The sequence below is a fragment of the Periophthalmus magnuspinnatus genome, chromosome 4 (genome assembly GCF_009829125.3).
Source record: "Periophthalmus magnuspinnatus isolate fPerMag1 chromosome 4, fPerMag1.2.pri, whole genome shotgun sequence".
Taxonomy (NCBI): domain Eukaryota; kingdom Metazoa; phylum Chordata; class Actinopteri; order Gobiiformes; family Gobiidae; genus Periophthalmus; species Periophthalmus magnuspinnatus.
The window spans coordinates 32650732-32673847 of record NC_047129.1 but is presented as its reverse complement, the minus strand read 5'-3'; the positions used below and the strand labels follow the sequence as shown (position 1 = coordinate 32673847).

At 46.4% G+C, this 23116-nt stretch overlaps 2 protein-coding genes and 1 long non-coding RNA gene across 3 annotated transcripts; 2 read left to right on the top strand and 1 right to left on the bottom strand.

Moving 5' to 3' along the window:
* Window positions 1-1757: 1757 nt before the first annotated feature.
* LOC117393999 (E3 ubiquitin-protein ligase TRIM21-like) lies at window positions 1758-7731 on the bottom strand. Its single transcript, XM_033992001.2, has 2 exons — window positions 7670-7731; window positions 1758-3452 (listed from the first exon to the last, which is right to left on the bottom strand). Exon 2 carries the CDS (start codon window positions 3448-3450, stop codon window positions 1789-1791), a length of 1662 nt encoding a protein of 553 aa, XP_033847892.1. The 5' UTR covers window positions 3451-3452; window positions 7670-7731; the 3' UTR covers window positions 1758-1788.
* A 3516-nt stretch (window positions 7732-11247) lies between these two features.
* On the top strand, window positions 11248-17317 carry LOC117393979 (uncharacterized). Its single transcript, XR_004543332.2, has 3 exons — window positions 11248-11324; window positions 11812-11852; window positions 17242-17317. It is a non-coding gene; the product is annotated as an uncharacterized LOC117393979 (long non-coding RNA).
* Window positions 17318-20624: 3307 nt separating this feature from the next.
* On the top strand, window positions 20625-23116 carry LOC117369923 (methylcrotonoyl-CoA carboxylase subunit alpha, mitochondrial-like). Its single transcript, XM_033965267.2, has 5 exons — window positions 20625-20720; window positions 21399-21517; window positions 22145-22149; window positions 22295-22422; window positions 22865-23116. The coding sequence occupies exons 1-5, from the start codon at window positions 20625-20627 to the stop codon at window positions 23114-23116; spliced, it is 600 nt and encodes a 199-aa protein (XP_033821158.2).

Sequence of the window (23116 nt, the reverse complement as noted above, 5' to 3'; positions counted from 1 at the left end):
GTGATTTCTGTGGGAGTCCAAACAGAAGAGAATTGCAATAATCAATACGAGAAGTGACCAGGCTATGGATGAGGATGGCGGTGGTGTGTGGGGTGAGTGAGGGACGGAGGCGGTGGATGTTTCTGAGGTGGAAATAGGCGGACCGGGTGATGTTGTTGATATGGGAGGTGAAGGAAAGTGTGCTGTCGAGGATGACCCAGACTCTTTACCTGAGGGGAGGGGGAGATAGAGGAGCCATCAATGGATATGGAAAAAGGATTTATTTTGCTTAGGGTGGATTTGGTGCCGATGAGTAGGAGTTCTGTTTTATTGCCCTTAAGTTTGAGGTGAACCAGGTTTGTATTTCTGTGAGGCAGTCTGTCAGGGAGGAGGGTGGAAGTGTAGACTTAGGTTTCCTGGAAATGTAGAGCTGGGTGTCATCCGCGTAACAGTGAAAGTGAATGTGGTGTTTTCTAAAGATGGAACCAAGGGGGAGAAGATAGATTAGAAAGAGCAGAGGACCGAGGACAGAACCCTGAGGAACACCTGACGTGACAGGGAAGGGGTGTGAGGTGAATGACTTGAGGTGAATAAACTGAGAGCGATCTGAGAGGTAGGAGTGGAACCAGGAGAGGGGAGTACCAGAGACACCAATGGAGGAAAGTCTGTCAAGGAGGATGGAGTGTGAAATGGTGTCAAATGCTCCACTGAGATCTAACAGGAGGAGGATGGAGAGTGAACCAGAGTCAGCAGAGAGGAGGAGGTCGTTTAGTGCAGTTTATGGGAGGGCATCTGACACAGAGACAGGAGGACGGGAGGGCATCTGACACAGAGACGGGAGGACGGGAGGGCATCTGACACAGAGACGGGAGGACGGGAGGGCATCTGACACAGAGACGGGAGGGCATCTGACTCAGAGACGGGAGGACGGGAGGGCATCTGACACAGAGACGGGAGGACGGGAGGGCATCTGACACAGAGACGGGAGGACGGGAGGGCATCTGACACACAGAGTTGTCATATAAGTGTTTATTTACATCACTGTAGAGATTCAGATGAACTTTTTCTTATTGTCCTTAAAATTTCTCAGGTTCCAAAGTTTAAGGAACTTGGTACTTTTCAGTTCACTTCAAAATATACAGTAAAAAGTAAATACAGTAAAAAGTACACACAGTAAAAAGTACACACAGTAAAATGTACATAAAGTACAGATACCTCAAAATGATACTTAAAGAGGAGGTTTTGTGTAAAATCATCATGTTTTCACGTTGTTCCTGAAGAGGTTGTACATGTCGTCCATGTTTGAGTAATCTAGAGATCTCTCCCACAGTGAGCAGTACGAGCCTGTACGAGGCTCCGCCCACAAGTCTACATCACCCGTGTACGAGGCTCCGCCCACAAGTCCACACACTGGTGACAGAAGTACTCAGTTTTGTTACTGAAGTAAAAGTATTAAAGTACTTGTTTAAAAATGTACTTAGAGAGTAAAAAGTAAAAGTATTTCTTGCAGGTTTTGTCTTATGAAGTTACTTTGTTCTTCCACTTTAACACAAAATATACAAATAAAACATGAGAAAAAAACATTTATTTATTGTTTTGTTGGACAAAATCAAAATCACGACATTTGGAGATTTATTAGATCAAAATCTGCAAGAAATACTTTTGAAATAACTTTTTACTCTTTAAGTACATTTATAAACAGGTACTTTAATACTTTTACTTAAGTAACTAAACTGAGTACTTCTTCCTCCACTGGTTAACAGTTAATACTCCATAGAAGTGTAATACTCCTCTTTAAGTGCAGTACTTTTACTTTAGTACTTTGTCACTGCTCAAAGTCTCCACTGCAGTGAGGACCAGAGGAGTAGAGTTTGATCCTCCTTCATTTAAACCGGGATTGAAATATGGAAACAGTTTCTCCCTGAAGCAGCAGTTTGTGAAGGAGAAGAGGAGATCTGCAGAATGTGCATCATAAAAGGAGACCAGACCCTTTCCATAGTCCACAAACACCCCCACCTTCTGAGGAGCTCTCTGAGGAGACAGACGGACAAGAGGAGAAGAACAACCAATGTACTGATCTTTGTTTATTAAGGCGATGCACCACTGTCCATGTTCAGGTGTTACATTGATCTTTCCCTTCCTGTTGATGGACTCTTGGGCCACTCCTAAATCCCACTTTGTTTTCCCTTTGACCTGAACCTCAAAGTAAAACCTGCCTGAAGAAAAACTCTGTTTTCCTAAAACAATTGCATATTTATCAAACCTCAGAGGAGAGTCTGGGAGCTGCTTCCACACACCAGTGTGATGAACCTGTTTAAGATCTTCAGACAGAGCGAGTCGAGGATGAGCCGTGTCTGGATCCAGAGTCACCTCCACCGCACACTGCTGCACTCTCCTCAGCTCGGCTTTGTTAAACTCTGAGGCCAGTTCTTTAAACTCCTGAGAGAGACTGTTCTCCAGCTCAGACAGAGCCCGGGTCACACTGCCCTCACACGTCTCCGGCTCAAAGCTCACGCTGCTCCACTCCTTAAGCCCAGCAGGGGGCGTGAGTGCAGGGCAGCGCTGTAGAAAGTGGAGGGGGTCATGAGAGCGTGAGAGACGTTCGGCCTCAGCGCCGCTCTGCTCCAGATCACAGATCTCCTGCTCCAGCCGCCGCACCAGATCCTGGGCTCGTCTGTGGCTCCGGCTCTGCTTCTCCTGGAGCTCCTCTAAGAAGAGGTCCATACGCCTCTGAACAGACTGCATGAGAGCAGTGAAGGCCTGCAGCCCCACAGCCCTCTCTCTGAGGGCCTCTGTCTCACTCAGCTCCAGGAGGCTCTGGATCTCCTGGATCTTCTGCCTCCTCTGCTCCACCATGTGCTGGCTCTGAGCCTGAGTCTGCAGCAGAGAGGACCTCCTGCGCTCACACGCCTCCTCCAGAGATGAAAACTCATGGTTCTTGTGCTCAAGAACGGAGCACATCATGCACACGCTCTTCTCATCAGTGGCACAGAAGAGCTCCAGGGGGCGCTGGTGTGTGGGACACATCCTGTCTTCCAGGTTCTCCACAGGCTCCATCAGCTGGTGTCTTTTCAGCCCAGAGACTGTGAGATGAGGCTGGAGGTGGCTCTCACAGAAGGAGGACAGACACACCAGGCAGGACTTGAGGGCCTTCAGCTTGGGCTCAGAGCACACGTCACACTGGACCTCTTTAAAGACGGGCATGTCCTCCATAGATCTGCTCTTGTTCTTCTCCAGGTTACACCCTGAGACCACCTCCTTCAGGAGCGTGTTGACCTTGAGCTGTGGTCTGCTGTGGAACACCTCTTTACACAGAGGACATGTGCAGGGCCCATCAGTGTCCCAGACCTGAGAGATGCAGCGTCGGCAGAAGTTGTGTCCACATGGAGTGGACACTGGCTCAGAGAACACCTCCAGACAGATGGAGCATAGGAACGTCTCCTCAGAGCTCCTTTCACTGGTGGAGGACATGTCTGAAACAAACCAACAATAGTTACTATCAAACTAAAGTCTTTTCAAAGTGAAAACTCTTATTGTGACAGGAAAGAGGTGAAGAGCTTTTATTTTGTCAGGCTTCAGGAGGATGTGGTGAGACTGGACTAGAAGAATATGTTAGTGCTGTGACCATAGACTGTTTGGTGGTGACTAATGTCCAACACGGTTACCATGACGACAATAAAAACAATATTTCTTTTAGACAATAGAATGTCATTTCAGCTCAAAAACACGGCAGTGTCCTGAATATTACACTGTTGTGACTATTCGAACTAGAACTCTGGAGAAAAGGTCACTTTTTATCCTGTCCGTGTGTCTCAAGTAAAAAAGTATTTGTGAAAAGTACTACTGAAGTAAGAGTAACTGAAAGAGTAACTGTCGGGCGTAACATCTGATTCAGAATTTGAAGAACAAAACATTAAATAATGAACAAAATGTGGTATTTTCAAAGAACAGACACAAAAAATGATCCAAACTCCATCAGATCTGAGCTGCAGGAAACACATGTTCAAATCATTTCAGATTGTTCCATAAAACTCAAGTCACTCGTAGAATCACAGAGGGAAGAGGAAGCTTTTACTCAAGTAAGAGTACTTTTACTTCAATACAAATATGACTCGAGTACGAGTAAAAGTGCTGCTGGAAAAGTTACTCAAGTAAATGTAACTAAGTGCTCTTGTAGCTGACTGGCTCACACACTGAGCAGATTTGAAATGTTTGAAGTTTTTGGATCAACTCAGAAGTGCAGCTTGTGCAGGTCAAAGGTCAGAGGTTAAGGACTATTGGATTGTGTCATTTGAGCAGTTTGTTTTTCTGTATCCATGACGACCCTGCATGAAGCTAGCTATGCTAACCAGCTAGCTCTGAAATGACACAGAGTTTTTACATCAAATAGAAGACGCTCCAGAGGAAACAGAGCAGAGAGAGGCTTAGGCGCCCCCTGGAGGCTGCTGTGATACTGCAGGACACAGAGGACGTCTAAACTACAGGATGAACAGATTTGACACAGAATAAGACACAGGGAGGGCATCTGACACACAGGGAGGGCATCTGACACACGGGGAGGGCATCTGACACACGGGGAGGGCATCTGACACACAGGGAGGGCATCTGACACACACGGGGAGGGCATCTGACACACGGGGAGGGCATCTGACACACACGGGGAGGGCATCTGACACACGGGGAGGGCATCTGACACACACAGGGAGGGCATCTGACACACGGGGAGGGCATCTGACACACACAGGGAGGGCATCTGACACACGGGGAGGGCATCTGACACACACAGGGAGGGCATCTGACACACAGGGAGGGCATCTGACACACGGGGAGGGCATCTGACACACACTCAGAAGAAGGCAAGGCAAGTTTATTTGTACAGCACAATTCATACACAAGGTAATTCAAAGTGTTTTACAGAATAAGAAAGACATTAAAATCACACAAATGAAAACATAAATAATCACCTAATCTGCAGCTCTCTCACCCACTCGTTTGCCCCTTTAAACTCTTTCTCTCTCTCTCTTTAAACACTGTCTTGCTCAGTTTAAGAACTTTCCCATTACTTTACAAAACTCTCCTTTCACTTCTCAAATACTTTCCTGTCACTTCACTTTGTCTAATAAAAGTCCATCAGTCCATGTTTCTTTTGTCATCATAAAATTAACATTAAAAGAAAAGAGGCAGAATAAAAACCTTTCAGTCGTCTGCACAGATAAACTGAACCGTTTTGAGTCTGGATTTAAACATTGTCAAAGTCGAGGTCTGTCTCACATCTTCAGACTGTTCCAGGTTTTAGTTGCATAAAACTGAAACGCTGATTCTCCATGTTTAGTCCTGACTCTGGACCAGCAGGAGGACGGTCCCTGAAGTCCTCAGAGTGTGAGATGGTTCATATGGCACTAACATGTCGGAGATGAACTTTGGACCTAGGACATGGAGAGACTTATACACAAGCAGAGCTGCTTTAAAGTCTATTCTTTGAGCTACAGGAGCCAGAGACCTGAGCACAGGACTTATGTGCTCATACTTCCTGGTTCTAGTCCTGACCCGAGCAGCAGTGTTCTGGATGTTCTGGATGTTCTGTTCTGTGTTAAGGCTCGTTTGGAGAGGCCAGTGAGCAGAACGTTACAGTCGTCTAATCTACTGGAGACAAATGCAGGATAAGTCTCTCTAAGTCTGGTTTTGACAGTAAACCTTTGACTTTTATAATGTTTTTTAGGCGGTAAAAAGCTGCAGATGTTATTGATTTGATGTGGCTGTTAAAGTTCAAGTTTGAGTCCATTATTCCCTCTAGATTTCTAGCCTGATCTGAAGGTTTTAGAGAGAGAGACTGGAGGTGACGCTGACATTTTCTCTATGTTTCTGTGGGACAAAGATGATAACTTCAGTCTTGTCTGAGTTTAGCAGAAGAAACTTGTTTTTCCTCCACACACTGATCTGTTGATGCAGTGAATCCACTGGTCCAGATTCACCTGCTGCAGTGAGACATAGATCTGACTCGTCTGCAGAGTTGTGGTAAGACACATTATTGCTGCGTATTAACTGTCCTAACAGCAGCATGTAGAGATTGAACAACAGGGGTCCCAGGATTGACCCCTGGGGCACCCCACAGGTCAGGGACATTTTATCTGACATACATTTTCCAATTTCAACAAAGTACTCCCTGTTTTCTAAATAGGACTTGAACCAGTTTAGTGCCGTACCACAGATGCCCTCCCAGTCCTCTAGTCTCTGTAAGAGAATCCCATGATCCACAGTGTCAAAGGAAACACTCAGATCTAACGGGATCAGCAGCACAAACAGGTCACAGGTTTGATGAGTTATTATCCATTTCTTTACATGTTTCTTGAACAGTTCGTATGTGGGACTGTCTCTTTACATGTTACATTCTCAATTATTGTAAAATAAAATTGTCTTTAGTTTTTCGTGAGGTTTTCACTGCTCTATTTCTTAATGTTGTATAAAGATTTCACTCAATGCTTTTATTTGCATTTTTTAACTCCAGGTCCCTCATTCATTTGAGTTTGTCAGATTCATCCGATACATTTTTATTGTGGGAATATCTGATCATGATCTTTGTGACACTGACATTAGATTTGTGTTTTATGTTTTAATGGGAGGATTCTGTTCAAAGTTCACATTTTAAACTCTCCCAGAGGCAGAAACACCTGATAAGAAAAGAGCAAGTACTTCAACAATCACATGTACTTCACAGGGAGGGCATCTGACACACGGGGAGGGCATCTGACACACAGGGAGGGCATCTGACACACAGGGAGGGCATCTGACACACAGGGAGGGCATCTGACACACGGGGAGGGCATCTGACACACAGGGAGGGCATCTGACACACACAGGGAGGGCATCTGACACACACAGGGAGGGCATCTGACACACGGGGAGGGCATCTGACACACACAGGGAGGGCATCTGACACACGGGGAGGGCATCTGACACACACAGGGAGGGCATCTGACACACGGGGAGGGCATCTGACACACACAGGGAGGGCATCTGACACACACAGAGACACAGAGACTGAGCAAAACTGATGTTGAATTAAACCAAATAAGTTTTAAACAACAGAATGAATTTAACTTTAGTTGAATTAAATTATTATTATTAGAGAAGAGCAGAGGGACCAGGGACAGGACTCACAGTCACAGAGGAGGAGCAGTAGTAGTAGTAGTAGTAGTAGTAGTAGTAGTAGTAGTAGTAGTAGTAGTAGTAGTAGTAGTAGTAGTAGTAGTAGTAAATGGTCACATTTTTCTATAGCTTTTCCACCTTCAAGGTGCTCACACATTCACACACACATTCACACGCACATTCACACACACACCCCCACACACATTCACACACACATTCACACACACATTCACTCACCCATTCACACACACATTCACACACCAGTGTACGCAGACACTGAGGGCGAGGTGGGTGAAGTGTCTTGCCCAAGGACACAACAACAGCATTCGTCTTTGTGAGCTAGAATCGCACCACCAACCTATGGATCAGTGGATCTGACCACTCAACCAATGATGTTTATGTCGAGAGGATTTGAACCACCAACCTTCAGATCAGTGGACAAACACTCTACCAACTGAGCTACTGTCGCCCTCGTAGTAGTAGCAGTAGTAATAGTAGTTGTAGTAGTAGTAGTAGTAGTACTAAAGGGTCTATAAACACTGACCTGTTGAGGGTTTGGAGCTGTTGTGGTGCCCTTGAGCAAATGCAGAGCGAGTGTTTCCTGGTTCAGTCTATTTCCTGATAAGAGCAGAGGGAGGAGCGACTGTGATCTGCCCTGTCCTCCTCCTACAGTCGGACAAAAAAGGATTTATTCAGCCACAACTGTGCAAGTTCTGCCATTTAAAAAGATGAGAGAGAATCCAGGAAATCACACTGTAGGATTTTTAATGAATTCATTGTTAAATTCCTCAGTAAAATAAGTATTTGGTCTCCTCCAAACAAAGATTTGTGTCTCTCACAGACCTGTAAGTTCTTCTTTAAGAGGCTCCTCTGTCCTCCACTCGTTCCCTGTATTAATGGCCCCTGTTTGAACTTGTTATCAGTATAAAAGACACCTGTCCACAACCTCAAACAGTCAGACTCCAAACTCCACTATGGCCCTGACCAAAGAGCAAAGGAACCACAAACAAAACTGTAGACCAGGCCCTGAACACTCAATCTGCAACAGGTAAGAAGGAAATCCACTGTGGAGCAATTATTAGAAAATGGAAGACAAGACCACGGATAATCTGATTAAACTGAATTGTTTTCTGACGTCATACTTTTACCTTTTTATTTTTTTTAATTAAATTAACAGTATTCTTATTTGAGCAAAAGTTTTGGTTGAAGCACGACTCTGTACTTCTACGTGAATAATATTAAAAATACACTTTGAAGTGTAGTTTTTTTAGTCCAGCTGTTGCTTTTGTCCTCCCTCCTCTGCACTTCTGTAAACTCATTAAAATCCCCCAGAAACCAGGAGAAAATGACGCGAACTTCAAAAATGTTCTGGGGGAGGACTCCCAGACCCCATGACATGTTTTTCTTGTGGCTACAGTCGTCGATAAAAAGCCAAGGCGTTACCATCATTGCCACGTTTTGGAAAAATATCAAATACTAAGTTTGGACAACTTGATGAGGTACTCTGATATCCGTCTGGTCCATAAAGTTTTCCATGACGCCTCCACCTCCTCTTAAGACCTACATCCAGCCTCGCTCTCAGCTTACAAGTGTTAAGGTCTGTGTCTAGAGGCGACTGTTCCTAAAAGAAAGTCTGCCCTCTCTCAATCAGCCTTTTCCTATAAAGCATCAAGGAATGGAATGGACTTCAATCTAAAGAACATGACTGATTTTTACAGCTTTTCACGGGACGTCACAAATTGGATTCTGGAGCATCAAACCTGCTCACACGAACAATACCAGACGGGTATTTACCATCAGGTGTTTCCCTTGTGGGTATCACCTGATGGCCCCAGATTACCAAACCTATAGTGTTACTACATTATATTATATTACACTCTTAACTTATAAATATTTCACGATCCGCAGTTTCTGTGCCATGTTTTGCCTCCTACCCTGCTCTCTCCTTCTCACCTGCCAGAGTCGGGCTGAACTCTGGCTCCTCCCACGCGCACCTGCAGCTCATCAGCGCAATCAACGCCACCTGCCGTGGATAAGAGGAGCCCAGACCAGACACTCAGGCCGTGTCCCAATTCGCCAAATGCACCTTTTGAAGGGTCCTTCGAAGTACTCTTCAAAGTGTAGTTTCAAGGTTCCGGTGGAGAATCTGTCCTCCTCAGTGTAGCCTCCATCTTACTGAAGTGGGACAGGCCTAAACCAGGGACCGCACTTCCACCTCTGTCTTTGAGCGTACGATACGCACATTATGTACGTTATTTTTAATGATTTATTATTTAATAGAAGAAAAGTCAAGATGTCGTCGTCACAGCCGTTTCTTTCTGTTTAGATTGAATATCAATAGGCAAATATAACGTTCAAGGTGATTTTTTTTTACTCAATTGTAGCTACTTCATAACTTAAACAAAATAAACCTTGTGAAAACGTAATAACAGAGACAGAGGTAACAATATCATTTTGACACTCATAGTCTATAAACCAGAGACACTGATTAGTTGTACATATAGTGGGATATTGCAGTTTATGATTCAGTATTTTGTCCAGTGTCTGCACCACTTTAATAACAGTAGAGGGCGCTGTTTCCCTTCTATGTCGTGCCAGTTCTTTTCATGGTGATTCTAAGGCCAGTTTGGCGAATTGGGGCACAGCCTCAGGCCATGTCCCAATTCGCCATCTGGCCTTAGAATCACCATTTGAAGTGTGCGTCAAAGGGCAGTTACGTCATTTCCGGCGCGACAAGGGCTGTCCCATTTCAACCCACCCGACTGAATGCGGCCGACAAACCTGCCCTTCCCTTTCCGTTTCCATGGAGATCGGACGTAACCGAAGCGTGCATCCGTGCACACTTCACACACTTCTATATCCCGTCATCCCGTTCAAATGTTTGTACTGGTTTACCTCATCTACAACAGAGCGACATGAAACTGTTAAATCTGAATAAAGATCTGTACAGTGTGTTTGAGGATTAAAAAGGAGGAGAGTTACATGGAATAAAGGAATGTGCAGTTATTGACAATAAGAAACATTATTATCATTAAAAATTATTACTGCAATAAGAAAAATGTAAGAATGTTCATTTCTATTGTGTCAAAGACCAAGAGAAACATAAATTCAGAAGAGTTTAATGATCCACACAGGTAATGTGAACAATGAAGCAACGGACTCTGAGGAAAGGACAGAACAGAGTCCTGAGACGGGCACAAAATCTTCATGAGTTCCGGTACATTCCATAGGTCTGCGCCCCCTGGTGGGCACGTGTCATTTACCTTCGTGTTAGTAAATCAAGATACTAGTTTGATGTAGCGCTGCACTGCTAGAAAATACTTCAGAATAATAAGATGGAAAGAACTGGCACAGAAGGGAAACAGCGCCCTCTACTGTTATTAAAGTGGTGCAGACACTGGACAAAATACTGAATCATAAACTGCAATATCCCACTTTATGTACAACTAATCAGTGTCTCTGGTTTATAGACTATGAATGTAAAAATGATATTGTTTCCTCTGTCTCTGTTATTACGTTTTCACAAGGTTTATTTTGTTAAAGTTATGACGTAGCTACAATTGAGTAAAAAAATCACCTTGAACGTTATATTTGCCTATTGATATTCAATCTAAACAGAAAGAAACGGCTGTGACGACGACATCTTGACTTTTTTTCTATTAAATAATAAATCATTAAAAATAACGTACGTAATGTGCGTATCGTACACTCAAAGACAGAGGTGGAAGTGCGGTCCGTGGTTTAGGCCTGTCCCACTAAAGTAAGATGGAGGCTACACTGAGGACAGATTCTCCACCGGAACCTTCAAACTACACTTTGAAGAGTACTTCGAAGGACCCTTGAAGGGTGCATTTGGTGAATTGGGACACGGCCTCTGTCTGATCTGAGTTTTCAGAGGAGGAGGAGGGGAGGAGAAGAGGAGAGGGGAGGAGAGGGAGGGGAAGGGGAGAGGAGGAGGGGGGAGGAGAGGGGAGGGGAGAGAGGAGGGGAGGAGAGGACAGGGATGGGAGAGGGGGGAAAGAGGCAGGGAGAGGAGGGGGAGGAGAGGAGAAAAGAGGAAGGGAGAGGAGGAGAGAGAGGACAGGAGGGAAGAGGGGAGGATTTAGCTAGCCCCGTTAGCATCACAAACCTCGGAGCTGCTCAGTTACTGCAGTTATCCTCAGCTTCCCCTCGCTACAGGGCTTCAGAATATTTACACAGTGAGTACAGTAAAACCTCTAATATGTGCGCTTTTATTTGTGACTTTAATCTTAATTTTCTGTCATGCAAATCGGTTCTAAACTCCACCTGCATGTTAGCATCCGGCTAAGCTATCAATGTGAATGACAAGTTCAGCTCTGAATGGGCTTTATGATATGTTTACTTACATTAAATACATTTTAATAAGACATATGCATGTGTTTATGGCTATTTAGTATTTTAAAGATGTATGATCTTGGAAGCTGACACAAACTTAAGCAGCACAAGGTGAAGTAAAGGTAACACAACTCTAATTTTAACTGTTTACTGCTATAACTATGCATAATCTTGAGTCAGTTTGCCAGTTTCATTGGTGTTACAGATCGTGCAGATAATTTCTTATGCAATGACAATGCTTCTGTTGTTATAAATGATTAGATTTGTCCAGTTGTTGCCGTAGTCCCTCTGTCCTTCATAAACAGACATGTAAACTGTGACTCTCTGCAGGAAACTGTCATGGACCAAAAGAGGCGTGAGGCTGGCTTCAGGTGAGAGTCGTTCAGCTTTATGGGTGCATTTATACTGCGCATAGACCACCAGAAAACTGAGACTAAACTGGGACTAAATCTGAAACTAAACCTGGACTAGATCAGAAGTAAACTGTATTCAAGACGGGACCAAATAATGACAAATAATTAAGATGATAAAGTGTGAACGCACCTTTGTGTCCTGCAAAAATGGACCTGTAAACGTGGTAGTATCCAAGTGGTTAAGGTCATATATTAGAATTTGCATCTATCATTATTTCTTTTCTTTTTTTTTTTTTATTTACTCAAAATTACAATATTTAAAGATGCACTATGGTTAGAAATGATTCCTTTGCTTGGAATGTTCTGCTCCAAGTATTAAGAGTAGCTAGCATTTATTCAATTACAGATGTTTTTATTGCTAAAAAAAACAAAAACAAACTTGTGCATGTGTCTGGGGTCACCTCTCCACAGATTTGACCCGTAATTTGGTCTGTTGGTGTCGCCTGCTTGTTTCCATGGCAAAGTGGAACATTCCAGGAAACATAATTAATCTCCATGGAGACAAGCAGGTGGCAGACCCTCAATTAAATCTCAATTAATTACAATTAATTACACAAATAATTACTCAAGTGAGACAAAACTACTTTTTGTGAATGTATTGAAGTAACTGCCTTTCCGTGTAAAAATGTGACTTATGATTTATATTTTGATTTATGCATGTTTTTGCCACCTGCCGCCGTGTTGTTTCTAGTTGCTAATCTAAACAAACGCAGGCTCTAAAGGAAACACGCGTGAACTGCTCAAATATCAGTATTAAACCAGTTTGTAAGATTAGATTAATAACCTTCTCTTCCCGTTAAAGTCTGTGAAAAGCCATAGAAAAACAGTTTGATAAAAACAATACGACGTTGACTGCCCCATTATCCACGTGTGATCTGCCCTGACTGCCCTGTGTGATGTTTATTGGCAAAAACCGATGGGTGATTTTTCCGATGCTGGGATGTGATTTTGTCATAGTATGGTATGGTCTGCTTTTATTTGAAACAGGGACAGTGCACAACGTTACATTGACCTTAAAAACAGGACAGATGTCTGGTGCCAGGTTATAGCCATCCATCCATCCATCCATTTTCTTCCGCTCATCCGGGGCCGGGTCGCGGGGGCAGCAGTCTAAGCAGGGACTCCCAGACTTCCCTCACCCCGGACACGTCCTCCAGCTCCTCCGGTGGGACCCCAAGGCGTTCCCAGGCCAGCCGAGAGACATAGTCCCTCCAGCGTGTCCTGGGTCTTCCCCGGGGCCTCCTCCCGGTGGGACATGCCCAGAACACCTCCCTAGGGAGGCGTCCAGGAGGCATCCTGAGCAGATGCCCGAGCCACCTCAGCTGGTTCCTCTCAACGTGTAGGAGCAGCGGCTCTACTCCAAGCTCCTCCCGTGTGACCGAGCTCCTCACCCTATCCCTAAGGGTGCGCCCGGCCACTCTGCGGAGGAAGCCCATTTCAGCCGCTTGTATCCGCGATCTTGTCCTTTCGGTCATTACCCAAAGCTCATGACCATAGGTGAGGGTAGGAACGTAGATTGACCGGTAAATCGAGAGCTTCGCCTTCCGGCTCAGCTCCTTCTTTACCACAACGGACCGATACAGCGACCGCATCACTGCAGACGCTGCACCGATCCGCCTGTCAATGTCATGCTCCATCCTTCCCTCACTCGTGTACAAGACCCCGAGATACTTGAACTCCTCCACTTGGGGCAGAGACTCACCACCCACCCGGAGAGAGCAAACCACCTTTTTCCGGTCGAGAACCATGGCCTCGGATTTGGAGGAGCTGATTCTCATCCCAGCCGCTTCACACTTGGCTGCAAACCGCCCCAGTGCCTGCTGCAGGTCCTGGCTCGAAGAAGCCATCAGGACAACATCATCTGCAAACAGCAGAGATGAAATCCTGTGGTTCCCAAACCAGGCCCCCTCCGGCCCCTGGCTGCGCCTAGAAATTCTGTCCATAAATATAATGAACAGAACCGGTGACAAAGGGCAGCCCTGGCGGAGTCCAACATGCACCGGGAACAGGTCTGACTTACTGCCGGCAATGCGAACACAGCTCCTGCTCCGGTCATACAGGGACCGGACAGCCCTTAGCAAAGAGCCCCGGACCCCATACTCCCAGAGCACCCCCCAAAGGGCACCACGAGGGACACGGTCGAATGCCTTCTCCAGATCCACAAAACACATGTGGACTGGTTGGGCATACTCCCATGAGCCCTCGAGGACCCGATGAAGAGTATAGAGCTGGTCCAGTGTTCCACGACCAGGACGAAAACCACACTGCTCCTCCTGAATCCGAGGTTCGACTATCGGTCGGATTCTCCTCTCCAGTACCCTGGAATAGACCTTACCGGGAAGGCTGAGGAGTGTGATTCCCCTGTAATTGGAACACACCCTCCGGTCCCCCTTCTTATACAGAGGGACCACCACCCCGGTCTGCCATTCCACAGGTACTGTCCCCGACCGCCACGCGATGTTGCAGAGACGTGTCAGCCAAGACAGCCCCACAACATCCAGAGACCCGAGGCACTCAGGACGGATCTCGTCCACCCCCGGAGCCTTGCCACCGAGGAGCTTGCCAACCACCTCAGTGACTTCAGCCAGGGTGATGGACGAGTCCGCCTCTGGGTCCCCAGTTTCTGCTTCCTCCTCGGAAGACGCGACAGTGGGATCGAGGAGATCCTCAAAGTATTCCTTCCACCGCCCGACAACATCCCCAGTCGAGGTCAGCAGCTCTCCACCCGCACTGTAAACAGTGTTGGTGAAGCACTGCTTCCCCCTCCTGAGGCGTCGGACGGTTTGCCAGAATCTCTTTGCGGCCGTCCGATAGTCCTTCTCCATGGCCTCTCCGAACTCCTCCCAACCCCGAGTTTTTGCCTCTGCGACTGCCCGAGCCGCGGCACGCTTGGCCCGCCGGTACTCATCAGCTGCCTCAGGAGTCCCACGAGCCAACAGGGCTCGATAGGACTCCTTCTTCAGCTTGACGGCATCCCTTACTTCCGGTGTCCACCACCGGGTTCGGGGATTGCCGCCGCGACAAGCACCACAGACCTTACGACCACAGCTACGAGCAGCCGCATCGACAATAGAGGTGGAGAACATGGCCCACTCGGAGTCCATGTCTCCAACCTCCCCCGGGATCAGGGAGAAGCTCTCCCGGAGGTGGGAGTTGAAGACCCCCCTGACAGAGGGCTCCGCCAGACGTTCCCAGCAGACCCTCACAATGCGCTTGGGCCTGCCAGGTCTGTCCGGCTTCCTCCTCCGCCAGCGGATCCAACTCACCACCAGGTGGTGATCAGTTGACAGCTCAGCCCCTCTCTTCACCCGAGTGTCCAAGACACGTGGTCGGAGGTCAGATGACACGACAACAAAGTCGATCATCGACCTCCGACCTAGAGTGTCCTGGTGCCACGTGCACCGATGGACACCCTTGTGCTCGAACATGGTGTTTGTTATGGACAAGCTGTGACTAGCACAGAAGTCCAATAACAAAACACCGCTCGGGTTCAGATCGGGGAGGCCGTTCCTCCCAATCACGCCCCTCCAAGTGTCACTGTCGTTACCCACATGGGCGTTGAAGTCCCCCAGGAGAACAACGGAGTCCCCAGTTGGTGCACTGTCTAGTACCCCTCCCAGGGACTCCAAGAAGGCCGGGTACTCTGCACTGCTGTTAGGCCCGTAGGCCGACACAACAGTGAGAGACCTGTCCCCGACCCGAAGGCGCAGGGACGCGACCCTCTCGTTCACCGGAGTGAACCCCAACACGCAGCGGCTGAGCTGTGGGGCAATGAGCAAGCCCACACCAGCTCGCCGCCGCTCCCCGCGGGCAACGCCAGAGAAATGGAGAGTCCAACCCCTCTCAAGAAGTTGGGTTCCAGAGCCCAAGCTGTGCGTGGAGGTGAGGCCGACTATATCTAGCCGGTAACGCTCAACCTCCCGCACAAGCTCAGGCTCCTTCCCCCCCAGCGAGGTGACATTCCATGTCCCCAGAGCTGGTCTCCATGTCCGGAGATCCGGTCGTCGAGGTCCCCGCCTTCGACTGCTGCCCGGATCTCTCCGCACCCGCCCCTCATGGCTCCTCCCGCAGGTGGTGGGTCCACGGGAGAACGGCCCCACGTCGTTTCTTCGGGCTGGGCCCGACCGGGCCCCGTGGGGAAAGGCCCGGCCACCAGGCGCTCGCTGCCGAGCACCCACCCCAGGCCTGGCTCCAGGGTGGGGCCCCGGTAACGCCAGTCCAGGCAACGTAACTGGCCTCGTTGTTACTCTAATCATGATGGGCTTCTGAACCGCTCTTAGTCAGACCCGTCTCCGAGGACCTGTTTGCCATGGGTGACCCTACCAGGGGCATGAAGCCCCCGACAACATAGCTCCCAGGATCATTCGGGTGCTCAAACCCCTCCACCACGTTAAGGTGGCGGTTCGGGGAGGGGGCCAGGTTATAGCATAAATACTAATTTCCACCTGTCGTCCCTGGACAGGCTGATGTTTAATAAAAATAAGTTTGGTGTAGCTGGATGAGAAACCCGTAAATCTATGATACATATATCAAATACAACACATCTCACATTCAAATACGACATTTCTAAAAACATTCAGCTCACACACACACTTCCATACCAAATTATTCACACACACAAACACTGAGTTTCAAATATGCAAATACTCCTTCTTTCATACACATTCACTAATGAGTGCAAATTTGCTTTGATATTAGCCTTTCCTCTGTCACCTGTGCAAACCTTTGAAAAGTTGTACATGTTATAATCTCATTTGGCAAAACTATTCCACTGACTCACAGCAACAATCGAGAAAGACGATTTAGTAAAAGAAGTCCTACGTTTTGGAACGCTGCACTCTCCTCTAGAGGGCGCCCTAGTGACTCGAGTTGTTTTTTCTGAGCTCAGTGAGACAAACCTTCTTAGAGGAGGACAAGCAATACCATGAATAATTTTTAAAAAGTAGACAGATGTTTGCATATATTAACAGATTATTAAAGTTTAATAATTAGTTTAGTCTCAACTGGCTCTTGCCTCCATCTTTCCCTATTGACTCCACTGTACTTTGTCATGAAATATCCAAAAATTTAATTCACAAATGTTGAACCTGATCATTTCTATTAGTGTCTAGACCCAAGAACTCACTAAATGTACAACAAAAAACCTGCATTTTCACCATATTCATTTTAGCTGCTCCCCGATCTGCATTCATTATTATTGACCTATAGAAAGATGTGACGTCATCTGGAAAAACAACCATAAAAACAAGTTAATAATGATATACATCCTGGTATTTACCCCCAAACTGTTCTTTTATTAACATTTTAACATTTGTCTCCTGTGTTTTGTTTGGTTTACCTTCGGCAGGTGTGGCGAGGATCGAGAAGGTGCTGATCGCAGAGGAGAGATCGCGTGTCGTGCGATGAGGACGGCTAAAAAGATGTGCGAGGAGGCGGGAAGGTGAGGCACTTTTACATCAGGAAGTGTGACGATGATCGATGAGCTGTCCTTAAAGAATCAGAATCAGAAGAATTTTATTGCCATTACCAGTGAACAAAACGCACAAACGAGGAAAGTTCTTCTGCGATAAAGTGCAACATAAAACACTGAATAATAATATAAAAAAGTAGAAATATAGCTGTTACAAATACAAATAAGGGCATGTATAAAGTGTTTACCCCAGATCAAAATAAGTCTGCTGCATGCTGGCTTCATCCATTGAAAGCATTTTATTGTCAGATAATCAGGAAGTGCATGGTTAGCTTGCTTAATTACTCTGAATTTATAAGGTTAAAGGTCCTAATATCATGTGAAACTGACTCTTGTAGCTTTAAGTCATGTTATAATGTTGTTTTCTCCTCAAAAACAGACCTGGAGTTGTTTTGTTTCACTCACACATGTTTGAGTGACACTTTATTATTAGTCTGTCTATATCTCCAAAGGCCAAAACGCTCTGTTCCACCTTGTGATGTCACAAAGTGGTAGTTTTCAAGTTAACAGCTACGTTTTGCCTTTATTTCAGTCGAGATCGGCAATTCCAAGGATGAAAACTTCCAAATGATTCTAGTGTGGAATTTAAAAACACACTGGAGCACTTCCTGTATTACCACATGATGACATCACAAGGTGGAACAGAGTGTTTTCAGTTTGACAGAAGAACTCAGCCTAAATCTGCAGGATTTGTGTTAAACATGGATGAAACAAAACACAACTCCAGGTCTGTTTATGACGAGGAAACAACATTATAACAGATCAGAAAATAATATGGGCAGTTTCAGAATCAGAATCAGAATCAGAATCACTTTTATTGATCCCCGAAGGGAAATTCTCTTAGTTACAAGATGCCACAACCACGGGATAGAATTTAAGAATAAGAATAAAAAGTCATTTAAATAAGAATAAAATTTGTGCAATAAGAATAAAGTGTCATGCAATAAGAATAAAGTGTCAGTGTTAAACAAAATAAATAAATAGATCATCTCACAAAATCACACACTATTTACATCTATGTACAAAGTGGAATATTGGAGTTTTGAAGTGTTTGGTTAGAGAACGGAGTTTAACAGTTTGATGGCGACAGGCAGGAAAGATTTCCTGTGTCTCTCAGTGGAGCAGCGTGGCAGTAACAGTCTGTGGCTGAACGAGCTCTTCAGATTGGCCAGCACCTCGTGGAGGGGGTGGAGGGGAGAGTCCAGAATAGTCCTGACTTTGGTCAACATCCTCCTGTCCGACACAACAGTCAGAGAGTCCAGCTCCTCCCCCACAACATGACCAGCCTTCCTGATGATCTTATTGAGTCTATTAGTGTCCCTCACGCGCAGACTGCTACCCCAGCAGACCACAGCGTACATGATGGCACTGGCCACCATAGACTCATAGAACATCCTGAGCATCGTCCTGCAGATGTCAAAGGACCTCAGCCTCCTCAGGAAATAGAGGCGGCTCTGGCCCTTCTTATAGACTGCGTCCACGTTTCTGCTCCAGTCCAGTTTATTGTCCAAGTACACTCCCAAGTACTTGTACTCCTCCACCACGTCCACACTGACCCCATGGATGGAGATGGGAGTCACAGCCGCTTTGGTCCTCCTCAGGTCCACCACCAGTTCTTTTGTCTTGGTCACGTTGAGTTGAAGGTGGTTCTTCTCACTCCACGTGACAAAGTTGTCCACAACAGTCCTATACTCCCTCTCGTCACCACCGCTGATGCATCCCACCACTGCAGAGTCATCAGAAAACTTCTGAAGGTGGCAAGTCTCACTGCAGTAGCTGAAGTCCGTGGTGTAGAGAGTGAAGAGGAAGGGAGAGAGGACTGTCCCTTGTGGAGCCCCGGTGTTGCTGACCACTCTGTCTGACACACAGCCCTGTAAACGTACATACTGTGGTCTTCCAGTGAGATAGTCCACAATCCAGGACACCAGGGAGTCCTCCACCTGCAACACCGCCAGCTTCTCAGCCAGCAGAGCCGGCCTGATGGTGTCAAAGGCACTGGAGAAGTCAAAAAACATGACCCTCACAGTGGCAGCCGGTGTGTCCAGGTGGGGGTAGACTCTGTGGAGTAGGGTCAAGATGGCGTCATCTACTCCGAGATGGGGCTGGTAGGCGAACTGGAGGGGGTCCTGCAGATGTTGGACCCTGGGCCTCAGCTGCTCCAAGACGAGTCGTTCCAGAGTCTTCATGATGTGGGAGGTCAGTGCCACAGGCCTATAGTCCTTGGGGTCGCTGGGGTGCGGCGTCTTCGGGACAGGGACGAGGCACGATGTCTTCCACAGCAGGGGGACTCTCTGAAGACTCAGGCTCAGGTTGAAGATCAGGTGCAGGACACCACTTAGCTGAGGGGCACAGTTCTTTAAGACCCTGGGACTCACTCCATCAGGCCCTGGAGCTTTGCCAGCCCTGAGTCTCAGCAGCTGTCTCTTCACCTGCTCTTCAGTGACAGTCAGTGTGGAGGTGTCAGGAGGGGGAGGGGTGGAGCTGTCGGAGGTGTGAGCAGAGTCTTCCCCTGGAGATGGACGGGGGAGGGGGGTGGGGGAGGCTACTGGCTGGAGATGGTAGTTGCCTGCCAGTTCAAAGCGATTAAAGAAGATGTTGAACTCATTGGCTAAGTTCACATCCCCCTCAACGCCTCTCCCTCTGGTCGGCTTGTGTCCTGTGATGGCTCTCATGCCGCTCCAGACTTCCCTGATGTTCTTCTGTCGGAGTCTCCCCTCCAGCTTCCTCCCATGTCTCTGTTTGGCCTTCCTCAGCTTCACCTTCAGTTCCTTCTGAGCAGACCGGGCCTCCTCCTTGTTGCCAGCTCTGTAGGCCCTCCTCTTCCTGATTAGTATGGTTTTAATGTCCTTGGTTATCCACGGCTTGTTGTTTGGATAACATTTCACAGTTCTTTCTGGGACTATTGAGTCCTCACAGAAGTTGATGTAGCTGGTGATGCAGTCGTTCAGCCCGTCCAGGTCTTCTCCATGTGGCTCTGTTAGTACAGCCCAATCAGTCTCCTCAAAGCAGCACTGTAGCATCTCCATGCCCTCATCCGTCCATCTCCTCACAGTCCTTGTTGTTGGGGGGAGGCGCTTCACAAGAGGGAGGTAAGCTGCTTTGAGGTGAACCAGAATGTGATCAGACCCACCCAATGGGGGCAGTGGTGTGGCCAGGTATGCATTCCTGACATTAGCATAACAAAGGTCTAATGTCCTTTCCTCCCTGGTGGGACAGTTCACAAACTGGTGAAAATGGGAGAGAGTCTTGTCCAAACTAACATGGTTGAAGTCCCCAGAAATCACAATGAGAGCAGTAGGGTGAACCGTCTGTATCCGGGCCACAACTGCGTGAATGGCGTCACAGGCGCTGCGAGGGTTGGCTGAGGGGGGTGTGTAGACTCCAACAAAAACAACATGAGAGAAGTGAAGAATAACTTTGTGCCACTGAAGCCACTGAAGCCTTTTAAGACCCGGCGTCCTCATATGTGGACAACACATTTTGGGTTGTCTAGGCCAAAATGCAAATTTTTAGAAGACGAGTAACAGCAACAAGATCAGCAACAATGCAAATATATTATATATATTCATTTAAGAGTTTTTTTTTCCCCCTTCCTGCTCCTGTCTCTTCACATGAGACACTTTGTTCCAAGAGGCACAATTGTTGTTTCTCATTTTGTTTTACTCAGGACAAATGTTGCTGTTTTTCAGGGTCATATAGTCAAGGGTCAAATAGTTTTTGCAAATCATTATTCAAATGTTTTATCAAAATGATTAAAATATCCACATATGAAGACATTTGATTTACATATTTTTTTCTCAGAAACTACATAATGTAAAAAGATAATTATTTGTATTTAGACTCATCAGGTCCAATCAGCCCAAATAAAAAAGAGAAATTAATAAAGCGACGCAAGAGCTCGGGTCTCAGGAGGTTAAGATGAACTAGTTGTTTTTCATGATTTTTGGACAGTAAAAATCAAACAGCGCCTTTGACCAACCGTTCCATCTGTTTTATATTACACTTTTAACATGTTTTTGTGTTTTTTTGTGCAGGAGATGCGTATCGCCCGATCGGAAAAGGATTTCTTGGAGCAGCTGGAGTCGGCGAGACGGGAAGCGAGGAAATCTTTCAACGATGACGTAATGCTGGTGGAGAAGTTTGTAGACCCCAGGTACTTTTAGATACAGTATTAGCCACTTATTTCTTGATAGTATTTCAAAATGCAGAACACATCTCCGTTCGAACGCCCTCGTCTCATTCAGAACAAATCTATAACTTTCCCCATCTTAGTTTATCAGTTTTTATTGCTTCACTCTTGGTTCTGTAGAAATCGCCGCAGTTTCTCCGTCCTGTTTTATAAAAAAAAAAGTTTTACCCAAAGCCGCCATGTTTATTTTAACACAAATGGACAATGAATTTCTGATTGGCTTATTTATGTATATTTTTTTCTCTTAAAACTCTTAAAAATACAAACAAAAACCAACAAAACGGGCGCAAATGTGATTATAACCAGATCATTAAAGTGCATTAGTGGCACCGATCTACCCAGTTTTGCGATTCCTTGAAACACATTCCATTTTTAGGAGGGAAAATAACCCATTTCAGTTCTAGCATGGTGAGTTTTTAGACGTAGACAATCATGAGATCTTACATTAATAGTTCCCGTATCAAAGTTCAACAACCAAGTGAGATATTCAGGCCGTCTATCAAGTAGTCCCATATAAATAATCTTTATATAACGCTCTCTTCTGACGGATAGTGTCAGGGAAAAAAAAAAATATTGTTGTGGTTGTTGAAGATGCTGTTTGCAAGACTGGACTAAAAGAATACAACTATTTAAAAATAATAAAATAAAACTGAATAGAAACTGCCCAATGTGTCAGCAAAATCAACGATGTATATGTGTGTGTGTGTGTTTATTCGTCTGTCTGTGTGTTTGTGTCTGCAGGTACAGTGGAGTTCATCATGGACGCTCAGCACAACTTGTACTTCGTGGAGATGAACACGCGGCTGCAGGTGGAGCACCCGGTGTCGGAGATGATCACAGGGACCGACCTGGTGGAGTGGCAGCTGCGGGTGAGAGACAGAACACTGCACCAACAGAAGAGAAGCCACCGTTTTCATTTGAATATCGCACAAATGGCCTATGTTTATTACCTATATTTAATCTTTAATGGACCCACGTTATGCAAAATTGAGTAGGCTCCTGAGACATTTAAGGATGGGTCAAATGCAGAGGACACATTTCCCCACACTGACACTAAACTGCGCTTAAACCTGCTGTAAATCTCTGTGTAGTGTGTGTTCAGTTAGAGTTACACACACGCTCATACTGGCGTCACATTCATTTTACTTCACCTCGTATCTGCTCAAATCTGCTCCTATTTCATCGATGACGCAGTTTTCAGGATCACTGAAATCCCAAACTCCTCAGAGCTTGTCCCTGTCTGCTCCCGAATCGTCCGAGCGGCGATTGGGGGGGACATCCAAGGACACGGGCTGATGTTTGCTCTCGTAGGTGGCGGCAGGCGAGCGTCTACAGCTCCTCCAGGATGACATAATCTTAAAGGGACACTCGTTTGAGGCCAGGATCTACGCTGAGGACCCCGACAACGACTTCCTGCCAGGAGCCGGCCCCCCGCTGCACCTGTCCACACCTGCCCCGGACCAGAGCGCGCGCATCGAGACGGGGGTCAGGGAAGGTACGGGACACGAAAGGACGAATCGATCTGAAACTCAACGTAGAGTCCGAGCGCTGTTTTTAGTTTAA

Excerpts from the sequence above, each read along its gene's own strand:
- LOC117393999 (XM_033992001.2), bottom strand. The coding sequence starts at position 3,450 with ATGTCCTCCACCAGTGAAAGGAGCTCTGAGGAGACGTTCCTATGCTCC.
- LOC117369923 (XM_033965267.2), top strand. The coding sequence starts at position 20,625 with ATGGTTGAAGTCCCCAGAAATCACAATGAGAGCAGTAGGGTGAACCGT. Across the intron at positions 20,721-21,398 it reads GCGTCACAGGCGCTGCGAGG|GAGATGCGTATCGCCCGATC; the intron begins GTTGGCTGAGGG and ends TTTTTTGTGCAG. Across the intron at positions 22,423-22,864 it reads TGGTGGAGTGGCAGCTGCGG|GTGGCGGCAGGCGAGCGTCT; the intron begins GTGAGAGACAGA and ends TTGCTCTCGTAG.